This window comes from Schistocerca nitens, chromosome 3 (assembly GCF_023898315.1).
Source record: "Schistocerca nitens isolate TAMUIC-IGC-003100 chromosome 3, iqSchNite1.1, whole genome shotgun sequence".
Classification (NCBI taxonomy): Eukaryota; Metazoa; Arthropoda; class Insecta; order Orthoptera; family Acrididae; genus Schistocerca; species Schistocerca nitens.
This window is the reverse complement of record NC_064616.1, coordinates 613824956-613843689: the sequence shown is the minus strand read 5'-3', so window position 1 is coordinate 613843689 and position 18734 is coordinate 613824956. Positions and strand designations below refer to the sequence as shown.

At 37.6% G+C, this 18734-nt stretch overlaps 1 protein-coding gene across 1 annotated transcript in view; it reads left to right on the top strand.

Moving 5' to 3' along the window:
• The window catches only part of LOC126249680 (cysteine dioxygenase type 1), a 140679-nt gene extending 122312 nt beyond the window's left edge, over nucleotides 1-18367 (top strand). Inside the window, exons 2-4 of the mRNA XM_049951359.1 lie at nucleotides 9589-9851; nucleotides 15836-16005; nucleotides 18079-18367. Of these exons, the coding sequence (XP_049807316.1) occupies nucleotides 9589-9851; nucleotides 15836-16005; nucleotides 18079-18111 (466 nt within the window). The 3' untranslated portion in view covers nucleotides 18112-18367. The remainder of the gene's footprint in view (nucleotides 1-9588; nucleotides 9852-15835; nucleotides 16006-18078) is intronic.
• Nucleotides 18368-18734: the final 367 nt, after the last annotated feature.

The following is an 18734-nucleotide window of genomic DNA, read 5'->3' as shown; positions in this document are numbered from 1 at the left end:
CGTGATGCTCCCAATTTGCTCAAGATTACGTATTGCTAAGAGGTCATGAATGTTTTCGCAACCATTTACACTTCTAGTAGGCTCCTGAACTAAGTTTTCGTTTAAACGTGTATTTTTGTTAGCATATCGAGGGTAGATTCGAGTCACCGTCACCTATAATTGTATGAGTAGGGTACCTATTTGAAACAAGACTCAAGTTTTCTTTGAACTGCTCAGCAACTGTATGGTCTGAGTCAAGGGGTAGGTAAAACTAATTAATTATCAATTTTTTCCTGCTGTCAAGTATAACCTCTATCCGTTCTAAAACACAGGAACTATCTACTTCAATTTCACAACAAGGTAAATTACTTCTGACAGCAATAAACACTCCACCGCCAACTGTACGTAATTCATCATTTCTCTATACGGTGAGGTCCCTTGAAAAAATTTCAGCTAAACTTATTTCCGACTTTAGCTAGCTTTCCATACCTATAACGATTTGAGCTTCAGTTCTTTCCATTAGCGCTGGAGCTCTGGTCCTTTCCTAACACAGCTACGACAATTTACAACTACAATAATGATTATTGCTAGGTCTACCTTCCTGTGTTTGCCCTGCACCCTTTTAGACTGACGCCCTTTCTGTAGTTTCCCGAAACACTATAACCTAAAAAACCAGCCAGTCTCCTCCACACAGCCCCTGCTACCCGTATAGCCGCTTCCTGTGTGTAGTATCTCACTGTCTCGGTCTGCCAGATTGTATTTCATCTCAGTGACTAAAATTTTAACTGCGAGGAGTGAAAATGACTGAAATGATACTGAATAACCGCCTAGGACTCGACGAACCAGCCGACGGTCTGAGAAAGGCAACAGCAAGGCACACCTGTTAAGGCGTTGCGAAGAAAATGGCTCAAATGGCTCTGAGTACTATGGGACTTAACATCTGAGGTCATCAGTCCCCTAGACTTAGAACTACTTAAACCTAACTAACCTAAGGACATCACACACATCCACGCCCGAGGCAAGATTCGAACCTGCGACCGTAGCAGCAGCGCGTTCCGGACGGAAGCGCCTAGAACCGCTCGGCCACGTTGCGAAGAATACTAAGTGTGAGTTCCTGAAGCACAGTTACTCCAGTCTGATACTTGAAAGTAACTATTCAACGTAACACATGACATGAGAAAATGAAGAAAATTATTTCGGATAATTTTAAACACAACTGGATCGATATCTTTTGATCCATGTCGGCTTAAGGAACCTCTGTGTTTATTTCAAGTTAGCTTATATGAAATCATAGCGAGCTACACAGAATGGCATCGGTGGATTCTTGATATTTACGTGCCTCACTTATCGCACTTTACCAACAACGTCTCGTCGACGACGAGGTCATTTGAGGAAGATTACAAGCTCAATTAGGACACTGACAAGGAAATATATCGGTCGCGTCCTTTTCAGTGGAACCATCACGGCAATCACCTTCACTGATTTAGAGAAACCATAAACCATGATAAACCTAATTGCCGGTTGCCAGACAGGGATTCGAACCACGCTCCTCTTGAATGCGAGTCCATTGCCTTAAGCTCCATGCCACATCTCTCACTAGAATTCCTGCTAACAAAAAGGCGTTCACTCCACCAGCTTGACATAGCAAAGACGGATTACATGCGCAAAAGTATCACCAGATTCAAGGAAACGCGCAAAAACGCTGCACTCAAAACAGTGTTATCGCAAAAGTAAACTGCATCACTAAACCCACAAAGAAGCGTAAGAGGAACAGCGGGGTTCAAATTCTCATCCAGCCCTCTGGATTCAGCTTTCCCGTGGAATAAACTGAAATAAATTCAGTTTAGTAACTGAGGTGTCTATCCGTCCTAACGGACTTTACTAGCTGTAGCAAGTATCTATTCTTTTAAACGGCTTATGACGTCAAGAAGTAAATACTTACGGATAAATAAATGAAAAGAGTATTACGTTGCATAATATTAGCCGTATTCCATGGATCAAGTGGAGAGGGTTTTCTGAGTAGTGTAAAGAAGGCAAAGGTTTACATTTTATTTAAGTGCAATTGAAAATGTTACTTAACACTATGAAATATTAATGTATCCCAGTGATATTATTAAATTTCATAGTAACCCATTCTCCTCTATGCTATGCTAGAATATTTATTAAAATACAGCGAGGTCTTTCTCCACGGAAAAGAGAGAGAGGAAAATGACAGAACTGTCCTTTTTCTTCTTTCACTGCATACCGCTGATTTATTTTGTGGATTGGTTTTCCTGATCGATTACTATCACTATAATGGTGCTGAAGACGCAAATGAAAATTCATATGATATCACTGTACAAGAAGTTATGAAACTCATAAACGTTCGGAATGTCGTAGTACACAGGTTATGGAGTAACTCACTCTCTCCGTCCGAACAGGCCGTACCGACCAGTCGGTGTGTCATCCTCAGCAAGCCACCAGCCTGACAATACACGTCGAAACTAAGTTAGTATTTCGACGTGTATTGTCAGGCTGTTGGGCTTTCGGTATTTTCCTATTATTCTTCAATCTGCGCGAATTTTATAAAGATGACTACTTCATGCGCCATACAGGATCATCCTTTTATAAGCTAGTCTACGGAACAGCTGACCATTTCTGGAACCTTTTCATATACTGTTCTCACAATAATTCCTGCAGTATTGTTGTAAATATTGAGCATTCGAAGCAACATTTACTAACGCAACTGGACATTTTCCTGCGAGATTACGGTCTACAACCTGGGTTGCTCAAGGTGATGTTTTTAAACTACGTACTGTTATTGTCTCGGTATTTGAGAATACATGTTATTGCATGACTACAGCTTATGATGCTTTAGAATGCACATTCACGGAATTTACAAGTTTTGGACGATCTGAAGATGGTTGCGGATAGCAACCGCAACTAGTTATCGTACTTTAATTGTGACAGGAAAATTACTGTCTAGGCATTAAAAGTTTTTTTACCGTAAGAAATTTTTATTTCATAAACCACATAAACACAATTTTAGGCTTCACTGCTTTGAAGAAGTATCTTGTTAACGAATGAAGTTACCTGACAACACACTGAAGAACCAAAGAAACAGGTACACCTGGCTAATATCGTGTAGGGCCTCTACGAGCACGCAAAAGTGCCGCATCACGACGTGGCATGGACTCGATTAATGTCTGAAGTAGTGCTGGAGGTAATTGACACCATGAATCCTGCAGGGCTGTCCATAAATCCGTAAGAATACGAGGGGCTGGAGATTTCTTCTGAACAGCACGTTGCAAGGCATCCATATATGCTCAATAATGTTCATATCTGGGGAGTTTAGTGGCCAGCGGAAGTGTTTAAACTCAGACGAGTGCTCCTGGAGTCGCTCTGTAGCAATTCTGGACGTGTGGGGTGTCGCATTGACCTGCTGGAATTGCCCAAGTCCGTTGGAATGCACGGACATGAATGGATGCAGGTTATCAGACTGGATTCTTAGGTACGCGTCACCTGTTAAGAGTCGTATCTAGACGTGTCAGGGGCCACACATCACTCCAGCTGCACACGCCCCACACCATCAGAGAGCCTGCACAAGCTTGAACAGTCTCCTGCTGACATGCAGGGTACATGAATTCATGAGGTTGTCTCCATACTCGTACATGTCCATCCGCTCGATACAATTTGAAACGAGATATGTCCGACCAGGCAACATGTTTCCAGTCATCAACAGTCCAATCTCGGTGCTGACGGGCCCAGGCGAGGCGTAAAGCTTTGTGTCGTGCAGTCATCAAGGGTACACGAGTGGGCCTTCGGCTCCGAAAGCCCATATCGATGATGTTTCGTTGAATGGTTCGTACGCTGACACTTTTTGATGGCCCAGTATTGAAAACTACAGCAATTTGCGGAATGGTTGCATTTCTGTCACGTTGAACGATTCTCTCCAGACGTCGGTGGACCAGTTCTTGCAGGATCTTTTTCCGGCCGCAGCGATGTCGGAGATTTGATGTTTTACCGGGTTCCTGACATTCACGGCACACTTGTGAAATGGTCGTACGGGAAAATCCCCACTTCATCGCTACCTCGAAGATGCTGTGTCCCATGGCTCGTGCGCCGACTATACCGCCACGTTCAAACTCACTTAAATCTTGATAACTTGCCGTTGTAGCAGCAGTAACGGATCCAACAACTGCGCCAGACACTTGTCTTATATAGGCGTTGCCGACCGCACCGCCGTATTCTGCCTATTTACATGTCTCTGCAGTTGAATGAGCGTGCCTATACGAGTTTCTTTGGCGCTTCAGTGTAGTTTCCCGAGCTTCAAGAGGTCAGAAGCCGAGTCCAGCGCCTGAAAGTGAAATATTAGGATTTTTGGCTTGGATGAGGTGAGGTATGGAAGAAGTTGGCTTTTCCGGAATAGAACTCACTTGAAACTGCCAAATCTCCCGTATCGGTTCCTTTAAAACTCTTTGCTATTTGCTAACTGAACTGCCACACATTTAATCAAATACCATTGCGGATATGACTTGAAGAACGCGGTCTTTGACAGCTGTACGCTGACTTAATTCATAATCAGATGATCGCTGAAAAATGCAACCGAATAAACCCAGAGATTACGATTGTAAGAGGACTCACACCACAGTATTAGCCTACAACCTGCGTGCGGCCCTGACGGTGCGCGACGAATTTTTCACTGCCTCACAGCGTCAGTTAAAATTTTTCACAAGGCAGAGAAGCAGCATGTAGTGACATAACTGCGTGATATCTGTCCTGAGAGAGGCAAAATACTTGATGTGTTCTTTGCAGTTCGAGGAGAAACCATCATGTTCTATGTAAATGAATGCAGAGGCACTGTCATCACTGAGTAATGTCATGTGGGTAAAAGATGCAGTATTTCTCGCTGACGCAACCGTGAGCTTTAGTACTTTACTTATGTAATTAAAAGCAAAGATTTTCTGATGATTATCATGTGCAATTAGAGTGGCATATTCATAAACTCTGTGTACTTGAAAACAATGTAGTCATCTTTAGTTACGTGCACGTTATTAAGCCATTTTATGTTGCGACTGATTCATTACACTATATTGCTTTGGAAGCTAGTTAGTGTTAGTTACATTAATTAGTTATAAACAATGTACAATGTGAGTCAGCAAATTCGGTGACTGCTCTCAGACAATAAAGGAAACAAAGAGTTACAAACAAAATATCTTTATTGGCATTCGAAAACAATCATCATTAGTGTCACTCTTTGACGTTGCCAGTGGGGAGAGACACGCGATCTGTTGGTCTAAAAATTCTACGTTAAGATTACAAATTTTCTTTACTGATTATCGGCTTCGGGTCATTACCGAGCCCTCTTCAGAAATGTTGTTCACTGAGTGACACTCATTACACATTGTCGTATATTTTTTAAAGCTATGTCGCGCTACATAAATAAAATCCTAAAGTGAAAACCTTAGTTTGTTATGTAAATCGACAACGTTAATCACATTTGATTAGTGTTATGCCATCTTCTTAGCCGTATCCGACATACAACCGTTTAAAAATCACAGGCGTCAGTCGCATGTCCTCCTTCACTAGCACTCACACGTGGATACAACTAAAGCTACATTACGCTACGTGGTGTTGCCTTTATTGACCATTCTCAGTGAACGTGTGGTGTAGTATTGTTGATGACCAACTCATCGGTCCAGTTGTTTTAGGTAGCCGTCTTAATGGAGTACGGTATCTTGATTTCCTTCAAAATGTGTTACCAGAATACTTGGAAGATATACCTCGGCAACAAGAAACGGTATTTACTTTCAGCATGATGGAGCTCCTGCACATTCGGCACGGCCAGTGACACAGTACCTCACTGAAACGTATCGTGGACGTTGGATTGGTTGCCATGGAGTCGTTTCTTGGCCGCCGAGGTCACCCGATCGTACTCCATTAGATTACTGTTTGTGAGGTTGGCTTAAGAGCGAAGTCTGCAAGCGCAGAGTGGACACAAAGGAGTAAGTTCTCCCTCGTATTTCACATGCGTGTGCTCTAGTGTAGGACCGTACAAATTAGCTCAGATGAGCAACACGGCAGCTATCCACAACAGCTGCAAAATGCATTGCATTTGGAGGTGGAATTTTTGAACATCTTTTGTGAGGAAATTTACGCAGTTAAATAAAACACTAGATCACAATGTTTCATTTACTATCACCGGCATTTGTCCTGTTCCCCAATGTTTTCAGTAGTTTCATGTGAAACTTTTAACGATAGGAGGTATATTCATATGACTTTTTGTTCAGAAACACTATCACCCCTCAAAGCATGTACCTGTCCTCCTGACTTACCCTGTAAAACTGCCATGCGTAATGAAGAGAAGTAGTCTGAGAACCGATCCCTGTGGAGGGCCATATTTTTAGCGGAAAATGTGAAGGTCCACTTCTATTAGTAGTATGGTCTGTCTGTAGAGCGAGTAGCACTTGTTGCTGGGAAGTGGCCTTTACTTCATGAACGCTGCAGCTGCCATATAGGATGAGTAAGATTCTATTTCCTCTCGAAGAGCACGGCGTTCTTTGATTTACATGGATACCGTTCGTGTGCGTTTCTTGTGTTAGTTATGTTAGTTACTAATTTCTGTATTCCGAAGGCTGTAACACATTCAGTAGAAAATAAACACTCCCTGGGCGTGTCAGCTCAGTGCTTCACTGCTGACTTACAAGGTGCGCGACAGAAGGGTCTGTATAGCATTGTGAAACAGCCTGTAGTTGCTGCTTGTGAAGTAGTGGGTAGATTGTGAGGACTCGGCCGCTCACTCTTCAGATTCCAGACAGACCATACTTATTTTATGCTATATTTCCATACAATCCTAGTACGCTGTCCGGTCATTTTAATGTGACCACTGGTTAAAGTCTGAATAACCACCTTTTGCACTGCTGACCGCTGCAAGACGTTCAGGAACAGAGTCGATGAGGTTGTGGAAGGTACCGATGGAGATGTGGAGCCATGCTGACTCCAGTTCTGTGGCCTGCTGCGCTAGATTTCCCGGTTGAGGATACATGGCGCTTACAGCCCGATCGAGGTGGTCCCACAGATTCTCGATTAGGTTTAAATCCGGGTAGTTTGGTAGACAGAGGAGTATACGAGTAAGCTCATCCTGGTGTTCCTCAAACCACGCATGTACGCTACGAATAGTGTGACACGTTGCATTATCCTGATGGTAAGTGCCATCGTGCCGAGGAAAAACAAACTGCAATTTTTTTTTACTATCTTTCTCCTTTTTTGATAAGTTGTAATACTTTCTTATTACTTTAATAAAAGTGTGTTCTATAATAGTCGATATTATGTCAATGTAGAAGCTCTCTTTCTGAGGAATGAGTTTGGTCGATTGACTTGATCTACAAGACAGGTTGCACTACTCCCAGGAAGATATTTTGCATTTTCTTGTTTTAAATTTTGTCTGTTACATGTTGTAAGGCTTCTGCTGCTGAATAGGAACGGTGATCAAGTAGGAATGATATGATTTTACTGAACAGTGAGAATGATGAAACAATTTTTACCTTGTAACCATCGTAATTTTTTCCGCACTATTTGTAATGGAACTTTTATAAGCCAGTGTTCTTATTGACTGGATATATTACTCTCCTTTTTGCCATATAACATGTCCCTGGATATTCCAGTTTTTATTTATGTGTACTACAGACAGAACAACATGAGTAGCATGTTGATAATGGAGGAAGTGTGCGTTTTAATAGAGCTAAAGTAGGAATTTTACGCCCGTCCATTTCGTAAACAGTGTGATTTGCGAGCCAGATACAACCGAGAACTGCCGCTGGAGTGAGCTGCGCTCGCGTATATCACTTTAAGGCATTTACACTGTATGCACATCTCGCGTCGTTTCTAAGTGTTCACCAGCACGTCGAATTCTGCACACTCAACGTTGACGTTCGACAGCACTGTCCGTGTGCCGACGGCTTTAGATCCGCTTAGCGATTTTACCTAGCACCAGAATTTTCTTGGGTACTGGGCAGGATCTTCTGGTAACGTATGATGGGTGGTAATTGTGGTATTCTTTGCGAATTGATCTTTTTACAGCCGCGCCAGTTTCTACTAAGTTTTACCTGTCGACATTTGCGCGCTCTCCTTTGAGCGGAAAGTGCAACAGCCTTTGCTTTCTAAGCACTTTCGGAATTTTGTTTATAAATCATGGTTGGTTTTTACCGTCCTTAATCCACTTACTGGGCACACACTTCTTCAGAGCATGATTTACAATAAGTTTAAACTTTGCCCGTAGTTCCTCTACATCCATCATACTGGAACTAAATAATGTTAATTCATTGTCTAAGTTGGATGATAAAAACTGCTTATCTGCCTTCTCTAGCGGAAATACTCTCCAAGCCTTCTGGACTGATTTATTAGGTGTAGCAACCATAGTCGCTATGATGACATGGTCACTAACCTCTCTGTTACGAAGATGTGCCTGGATACTTTTCATCGTATACTGTGTACCCCTTCCATTTTCAAATTTATCAGGCCAGTAGTAACTAGCACATGTAAAATTTATACATATGTAGATTTCCAATAACGAGATTAGGCACCAAATTATGAATTTAAGTAAGCGTATTCATAATGTTAACAGTATATTGAAAGCATGGGAGATTTTCAAGGCCACAAATTCAATGAGTCTCGAAAAGATTTCGGTGCGAAATAATATAAAGGAAGTCTTACTGTTATAACCGAGTACATTCCTTACTACAGATATTATTGTTTATGGATACCAATAGGCTTCAAGCAACAGTATTCAACCAAACCATCTACTTTGACCCTAAGAAATCGGGTCTAAAATGAAGTGAAAAAATGAAAATAAATGTGTAAGTCCTTACACCTGACAAATGCAGTAGCTGCAGTTGATCTGCTGTTCTCCTAAGGCAGCATGAATGCTGTGGTAGAGTTCAGTCAAATGACTGAATAGAATCACATATGAAAAATCATACTTAAGCAATGAAATAAAGGTCATGAAAGAAAATAAGATTTACATTTAACCTTCACAACAGTGTCTGTTAACTCACAGTGATCCAGACAATATCAGTTGATTTCCTGAAGGAAGATAACTAAGAATATGGCAGCGTCTGAAGAAGAGTGTGCATATTTCGTCAAAAAACAGTATTTGTACACTTGTAGATACAACAGAATAAAAAAGGTATTCAAAATTTTCCTGAAATTAAGTTTCTTTAAAGTCATACTCAAGAAAACCTTTAATGGAGCTCTCATATAGTATTTCTAAATTAATCACGTTGAAAGGAATCATTTTGAGCAAAACAAATTCTGAAATAGTGTAATATATTGTTTATGTACCTATGCTTATGTACAGCACCACATCTACAAGAAATGCTAATGCTAACTGGAATATGACGGCTTTCAGAAACCAAAAAAACAAAAAAAAGAAACAATAGTAATACTGTGTGTTACTTATCAGTATAAAATCTGTTTCTGACCTAGCTAGTCTAAAAAGTATCAGTGGCATGCTAATTTCCGCAAAACTGTTTCTACACACTCTTGAGCAGATAGATGTAATCTCCAACATCTTAAATATCATAGAATATTTATATTGACAAATAAACAAGAGAACAAATAATTTTTTTACAGGTACACAAGGAACTTAGTGGATGAAGGAAATGGTAAATTTAACTTGATGATCCTATGTTGGAGTGAAGGACATGGCTCAGCCATTCATGATCATGCAGATGCACATTGTTTCATGAAAGTGTTACAAGGTACCCTCAGTGAAGTAAGATTTGCATGGCCTGAAAAAAACATTGAAGAAGGTGATGAAATAATGGATGAAGATGGGGGACTGAAAGAGCTTTCAAGAACTGAGCTTGGTCTGAATGAAGTATGCTATATTAATGGTAAGTTGTAAATAGCAACTAATTTACCTGTATGAACATATATTTCATTCCGTGCATCACAGAACACAGTTGTGTTTGTGATCCATACAGCATGTAACCATTCCATAAGGGTGAAACTACAGACACGATGCATACAAAGTCTTTGTTTTATTTGCTAAGAAGAAGAATAGTAAGTGTAAGGGCATACATTTCACAGTCAAGTGTTAAATCTGAAACCTGTTACCTGAATATTCTAACACTTATCTTTTAAAAATATATTAGAAATTGAATATATTTAAATCTGACAGTGCATCACAAATATTTACTTGTTGTCTACTTTATACGTAGATATCCTTCTGATAAGAATACATCAATCAAAACTAAATTTACTACAGTATGTTGAAATCTCTGTCTAGTTTAACAGCTTAGTGATATAACATAATTTTTGTGTCAATAATGAACAGTGCCATATAGTAGAATCAAATTTCTCAGCATGCAGAGCCATAGTTCACTCATATTTTTAATTAAAGCTCCTGTGAATGAAACTATGTCTACTCTCTGTAAAAGCTGCAGTGTAAGCATAGTTTTTTTCTGTTAATTTGTTATTTATACTGAGTCCATATATAGATCCAACATTATCCATATATGAAACCTTAAACATTGCCAAAATTTGTAGCTGTCATTGAGTTTTCTTAATAACACTAGTTGGATTGCCAAAGTGATATTGTTTAACAACATTGTGTGCTAATCTCAAAGGTTCAAATTTTGAAGTTCTTATTGCACCCAATAAAGAAATATTTTAGGTGTTAGTAATGTCCAAGTTTCTTATTTGATTATATAATCCACAGAACAGACTAACAGTTTTGTATAAGGAAGAAGGAGTGCTTTGGGAAGGGTAAGGCAAACATAAGACAACAAGTGGACCTACGAGAACTGGAAATGGGGAATAGAAATTGACAAAGGTATAGAGTGAAAAAAATGCAGACAGTGTACACACCTACAAGAGACAAGTGTATTAAAAAACAGGAATGTGGAAAATAACCGGAGGAAATCAGAAAGAGAGCTGTCAAGAAAATAGGAATAGAGGAAGTAGAAAAGTTTGATGTACTATTTCTCACTAGAATTTTATCTCGGAGCTCTTTGACTCTGAACATTTATGCTTATCAGCTACTCTACGGCAGCCGTACTGAAAACAAGACTGAGTCATAATTGCAGAAAGTTACTTGGTCTAACCAACAGACATAACATTGAAATGTAAAAGAGTTCCTGTTAACATTTAGCTTCCTTGGTTTAAATATTACCCTTACTGTGATCTATGATTTTGTCATGGTTTCAACATACTCCTTCAAGTGAGTAGATTTATGATATACAGGATGCTGCAGAAGAGTGTTGAAAAGCTAGTTAGTTCAGAGTAATTGGCGGTGGGGGTAGGGATATAGATGACTGAAGTGATGTAAGGGCTCTGTTAACAAAAGGTCAATGTACCTATAGGTGACAGATGGTTATTTTTAGCAAGATACTGACACAGATATTCCTTACAATGACTTTTTTCCAAGATAGAGTATATTTTATGTAGATTGTTTCCTTGCCTTTGTTGAACGCAGTTTCTGTTTAGCCCATCTACCACCTTTCCTCTGTGTGTGTACTGCATATCTTTACTGCATCATTGAATTTACAGTTAGTCATGTGACTGTATAAGTACTGGCAACTATGGGAGTATCAAAGTAAGATAACTGTTTCACTGTACAAGTAGTAGCTAAAAATAATAATATGCAGTGAGCAGATGTCGTATATATTTACATCTTCTGGGATGATATTTCACCTACTGCAGCTTTCTGAATGGTCAACAATCAGACCATGACGTTTTTTCCTAGATTAGATTAGATTAGTTTTTAGTTCCATAGATCTGTTCTGAGGAGATCCTTGTGGATGTGGGACATGTCAAATTATTATTTTTTAAAGCTGAAATAACAATACTAATAGTATGAATGTATACAATACATCATTTGTTTCTATTAAAAAATTCGTCAATGGAGTAGAAGGAGTTGGCCACTAGTAAGTCTCTCAGGCTCCTTTTAAACTGATCTTTATTTGTAACAAAATTTTTTATGTTTGCTGGCAAATTATTGAAGATGAGTGTTCCTGAGTAGTGGACCCCTTTTTGAACTAAAGTAAGTGCTTTTAAGTCCTTGTGCAGATCATATTTGTTCCTGGTATTGTATGTATGAACTGAGCTGTTTGTTGGAAAAAGAGATATGTTATTTAGGACAAATTTCATTAAGGAGTAAATATACTGAGAGGCAGTAGTTAGTATACCCAGTTCTTTGAAGAGGTTTCTACAGGACGTCCACGAGTTTACTCCACAAATAATACGTATTACACGCTTTTGGACTCTGAAAACTTTTGTTTGACTTGAAGAGTTACCCCAAAATATTATACCCTATGACATTATGGAATGAAAGTAGGCAAAGTATGCAAGGTTTTTCATTTTTATATCGCCTATGTCTGCTAACACTCGAATTGCAAATACAGATTTGTTAAGACGTTTCTGCAGTTCTGTGGTGTGCTCCTCCCAACTGAATTTATTATCAAGTTGTAATCCCAGGAATTTAAGACTGTCAACCTCTTCTATCTGCTCTTCTTCATACTTTATGCATATGCTGGGTGGAAACCTCTTACAGGTTCTGAATTGCATATAGTGAGTCTTTTCGAAGTTTAATGTCAGTGAGTTGGCTTTAAACCATTTATTAATATCCATGAAAACATCATTAGCAGATCTTTCTAGAACTACACTCGACATACAATTTATTGCAATACTTGTGTCATCTGCAAACAAAACGAACTCTGCTTCTGGCAGTGTAACTGATGAGAGATCATTACTGTACACAAGAAAAAGCAATGGCCCTAAGATGGATCCTTGTGGGACACCACATGTAATTTCTTCCCATTCTGATGATGACTGATGACTTAATTCACTAGTCCCTTGCACTGACACCCTCTGTTTCCTGTTAGCAAGGTATGACTTGAACCATTTTGCAGCACTGCCCGTGACACCATAGAATTCTAATTTATTTAAAAGGATGTTGTGGTTCACACAATCGAATGCCTTTGACAAATCACAGAAAATACCTGCCACTTGTAACTTGTTATTTAATGAATTAAGTACATTTTCACTGTAGGTGTAAATAGCCTTCTCGATATCAGAACCCTTCAGAAATCCAAACTGTGTTCTTGATAACATGTTATTTGTGGTCAGATGGTTGAGCAGCTGCCTGTACATTACTTTTTCTAAAATTTTTGAGAATGCTGGTAAAAGTGAAATCGGTCTGTAGTTTGATGGTATCTCTTTATCCCCTTTCTTGAATAGAGGCTTAACATCTGCATATTTTAGCCAATCAGGAAATGTCCCAGTTATAATTGACTGGTTACACAAGTAACTCAGAATTGTACTAAACTCACAAGAACATGCCTTAATTAACTTTGCTGATATTTCATCATAGCCACTAAAATGCTTTCTTTTTAAAGATTGGAAGTTATTTCTTTTGGTGAAGTGGGTGACATATTCATGTACCTGAAGCTATTTGTAAAGGCTAGTTTCAGATATTCAAGGGCATTATTTACTGATCCTGACAATCCCAATCTATCAGTAATGGATATAAAGTACTTTTTAAATAGATTTGCCACACTATGTCCAACGGTTACTTATGTGTCATCTACCCTTAGTGATATTTGCTCCTGTTCCTTTCTGGTTCTACCAGTCTCCTCTTTCACTATATCCCATATTGTTTTTATTTTGTTCCCTGACATTGCTATCTTCTTCTCGTAGTGCATTTGTTTAGATGTCTGAATTACTTTTTTTAATATTTTACAGTATTCCTTGTATTTAGCTAAATCATCAGCATTGGAGCTATTCTTGGTCGACAGATACATTTTCCTTTTTGTCTTACAGGAAATCTTTATTCCTTTTGTAATTTATGGTTTTATTATAGTCTTCTGTTTAATTTGAGCAACTTTTAGAGGAAAGCAGTTTTCAAACATGGTACTGACATTGTTCATGAATGTGTTACATTTTTCATTCATGTCATGAGCACTATAAACATCTTTCCAGACCATATCTTTGAGCAGTTTTCTAAAACACTCAATTTTTGCTTGATTGACTACTCTCCTGTACTCAGATTTAGCAGTCTTGATAATCTGCTTAGAATTTACATCTAAAACAAGGAGCTGCATGTCATGATCTGATAATCCATTTATAACAGGTTTTATGATATGATTTTGTTCCTTTGATTTGTCTATAAAAATAGCTGTCCTTGAGGATTTGGTGATCCTAGTTGGAAAGTTTACAGTGTGAGTTAGATTGAAAGACAACATTACTAACTGCAGTAAATGTTTACTGGAAGATTGTATTAGAAAATCTGTATTAAAGTCACCAGCAATCAAAATTTCTTTGTTTCTTCCTGTTAAATAACCCAAACGAGCTTCTAGATTATCTAAGAATAGATTATAATTTCCTGCAGGTGCTCGGTAAATAGTTACTATTATATAGGATCTGTTATGGAACTCTACTTATGTTGCACATGCTTCTAGATGCTCCTCTAAACAGAATTTATTAATGTCAATGTTCTTGAATTTATGACAGTTTTTAATAAATGTGGCAACTCCTCCTCCATCCCTATCTACTCTGCAGAAGTAGGAAGCTAGCTTAAATCTTGAAATGTCTAAAATATCTATACCAGTGGTCACTTGATGTTCAGAGAGGCAGATTATGTCAATTTGGTTAGATGAATTCATTTCATCGATACAAATGAGTAGTTCATCAACTTGATTTCTGAGTCCTGGAATGTTCTGGTGTAATAAAGATAACTGATACTGCATACTAATGGGATTATAAATGCTTTGGTGGAGATGAACTGGCAGTTTCTGATTACTTTCTGTTAAACGTTGTTTAAATGGAGGCTGTATGCTAAAATCTGACTCCTGTTCATCCGTTTTCTCAAACTGAGTATGTCTGCCAATCTCTCTTAAAACTCGTTTTCTTTCCCCCTTTCCCTGTCCAAAAAGGCATCCCTCTGACACCTGTGACCATGGGTATTTTACCACTTGTGACAGTCTCCCCCTTTAAGTTTTCTGCAATCAACTTTCAATATATGGTACAGAAAGGGTACGTTTCCAAGTTCATGTTAAATCTTAATAAGAAGCTCAGGATAATGCCCAGGGACAGCACAGTTATGCATCTAGTAGACAATGGCTTCTGTGATGCATACATCCCCACTTTACCTACAATGGTGCAGCATCTTCACAATGGAGGCAGTGCTGCTCAACTTGATGTTGTTTGGCAAAGATTTACCACAGATCATGAGGTGCTTTTATTAACAGTCTTTACTAATGGAAACATATTTACATGGGTTGGAATGAACAACATGTGGTGATCATTGATAGTCACAGAACAACACTTGTGGCACGGGTCAATTAGTGTGTATGATCAAAGCTTTTGTCTTTTAACATCTAGATATCAATATACAATTACTTGCATTTCCTGGGAAATACATTTCATTGACCACACAGGATTCAGTGAGCTTCCAAAATTATGGAACCCCTCAACATTCATCCAGACATATTAAGAAACATATCAATTATACTGTATTTACATTGACAGGAACTAATATTATGCAGCACAACCCTAGAGGCTGATAATTATTTTTAAATAATAATTCCTACTTTCAATGTAAAGAGACATTCTGAATACCAAAACACTTGAGCACTAATTGGTTCCGTTGCAGAGCACTAAAATATTTATTCCAATAAACTTTCGTGTAGATACATCTAGTACCAAAACTTCATGTTTCTATTTACATGTCATTTTACCACTTCTTGTTAATTCAGTTACTACTGAAATAATGACAAGCTGCTATAATAGGTAATAGGAGTATATGGTTTGTGAGACATAATTTACTTTCTCAAGCATAGTTTACACAATAAGTTTTAAGTCATTTGTAATATTCCAGATTCACTGGGTCTTCATCGAGTTGAAAATCCAAGCCACACAGAACCAGCTGTTAGTCTTCACCTCTATTGTCCTCCATTTGACACATGTTCTGTATTTAATCAGAGAACTGGAAAAAGGACACAATGTAAAGTTACATTCTGGTCAAAATATGGAAACAAAACTAGCAAGGTAAGAACTTTTATAGTACTGTAAACAACAAACTCTCAAATATTGAAGAGGAGCTAGTTATAATTAATCAGTTAAACTATTATTTATAAAGAATTAAACTGCCTTATATTTCGAAAAATAAACTCTAAGAGTAAGAAACTCATATACATTGTTGTTTCATTTAGAACTTGTATGTTATAATCAATATTTAAATGTACATTTTTAAGTAACACACACACACACACACACAAAATAGAGAAAAATAGTGCAAGTTAATGGCATATCGACATTCCACTTAGAAATTTCCAAAATTTGTGTGAAAACCATTAAGAGAAACACAGTTCTCAGTAGCTGCCCTGTCAGAAAAATGATCAATCTTCAGAATATGCATCTACTGGCTGGTTTTCTAAAACCTTGTAGGTATAATTCCAGAAGCATGGAAATAAATCAGTTCTATCAGTAAATATAATCATACAGCTCTACTCTATACTTAAAAAAAATAAGACTGGTGAGTGATTTCTCAGTTATGGAACTAAAGTTATCTTATTTTTTCACTGTATTTGCTTGCAGGTCATACCACATACAAAGCAAATATTTCACTGCCATTTCAAAAGAGTTTGTTGCATTCTGTTTGGTTTCCTGATGTTTCTACATAATTTAATTATCATCATCATCATCGTAGTCATTTGAAGCATTATGTCTTTGTTGTTTTATCTGCTATGGTACCCATTGCTTCCTCAGTCTTCCTGGCCTACTTCTACCAAATGTATTAAAACTACTTATCTGGATAGGTAATGTCTCTCCAATTATTATTTTGAAAAATCTTCTTCCAGTAGTACTTTATTGAGGATATTAAATGTATTCAGTTATTTCCTAAATTCCATATCTCAATAACTCATGTTTTGTACATCCCTGTACTTGTCTTAGAAATCTTATCTCTGTTGCTTGTGTGGACCTTCTTGGCATTTATTTATAACCCACAATTCATGTATCTAAACAAGCCTAGGAACAGCCATTATCATATAAAATTTCAGTCTTATGTATTTACTTGTTTTATTATTTAGAAAGCTCTTCCTTATTCTACATATATTCCCAAAATTTGCTAATATCTTCTCTATGTCTTTTTCACACTAATATGTGACACTGCACCCAAGCCGGCCGGAGTGGCCAAGCGGCTCTAGGCGCTACAGTCTGGAACCGCGCGACCGCTACGGTCGTAGGTTCGAATCCTGCCTCAGGCATGGATGTGTGTGATGTCCTTAGGTTAGTTAGGTTTAGGTAGTTCTAAGTTCTAGGGGACTGATGATCTCAGAAGTTAAGTCCCATAGTGCTCAGAGCCATTTTTTGAACTGCACGCAAAGTAGCTAAAATATTTGATCTGTCTGTTTATTCTACTGTTAACCAAAACTTTTTTCCTACAGAGTGTTTTCTTTTAAAAGCCATTGACTTTGTCTTATTTTCTGAAACATTCATATTGTACTCTACACAAGTCTTATATAATAAATGTATTCTCCTTAGCAGGTCATTTTCATTTTCCATCAGCAGCATGACGTTGCCTGCATATGAAAATCAATTCATGTGGAAAGTTTTGTTAATCTCTATTTCCCTGTTAAAGATCTCTTTCCATTTCCAGATTGTGTTATATAAATAAATGTTAAAAAGTGTGGGTGAAATGCTGCATCCTTGTCGAATTCCTTTTTTTTTTATAGACTGTGTTAAAGCAGTAGTTATATCTAAAATTACAGATTTACTTATACAGATTCTCTAAAACATTTATTACATGTTGTGGATATCCTCTTTTCCATTTACTAACTTAACATAAGAAACTGTCATAATTATGGACAATAAACATTACCAAATTAGGAACATATTTTTGCAGTTTGCATCAATTTTTCGATTGTGAAGCACAAATTATCTTAAGCCTTCAGTGTAGTTCTGCAGTCAATATCACATGCAAAGTAAATAGTCACCTGTCACTTCAAAGGTGTCTGTTGCTTTTCATTTGTACTTCTCATGTCATTTACAAAGTATAAAATAAGAAACTAACAATAATAAATTGAAAAAATACTTTTAATTTTTATTTTTGTTTTTCAGGATGAACAAGGACATTTCATAGAAGACAACTGAAAATGTTATACTTTATGTGCAAGAAACGTTATTTTGGATGGACATTCAGTTACTATTTTGTGTATGAATCAAAATCAAAACTCAGAATTTCAGGTGTGATATTGTGTGTAGAAAGTATACCAAACTGTAAATTCCAGAATTATTGCTGAATTTCACATTCAAACATGGAAGTCTCCTTACTTAAGCTATACACTGCACAAATGTAAATGTATATGTATATACATACTATGTCAATAAATTAAACTTATATCTTTCAGTTCTTTAGTTATTCTTTGATGAATGTTCAAAGACATTAAACACTAATACCTGGTAATACAAACCTGAAGTATTATATGCTTGCTGCTTGCACAGTTACAATTGCATATAATTTATAATATACTAAGTAAGTCCTTGATACAGTTCTGTGTGATTATTGACTGTGTTGACTGAACAGCTCCACCATCACTGTGTTGCTTCATGTAAACAGTTATTTACTATGTAAGTGAATAGTCATTATTGTTATAATGTCATAAACTAATAAATACATTAAAATACTTTGTATTAGAGTAGGTTCGACTGTTCATTGGATGTATGACATAGAAAATACCCTGTGTAATTATACTTAGGTTTACCACATACAGAAC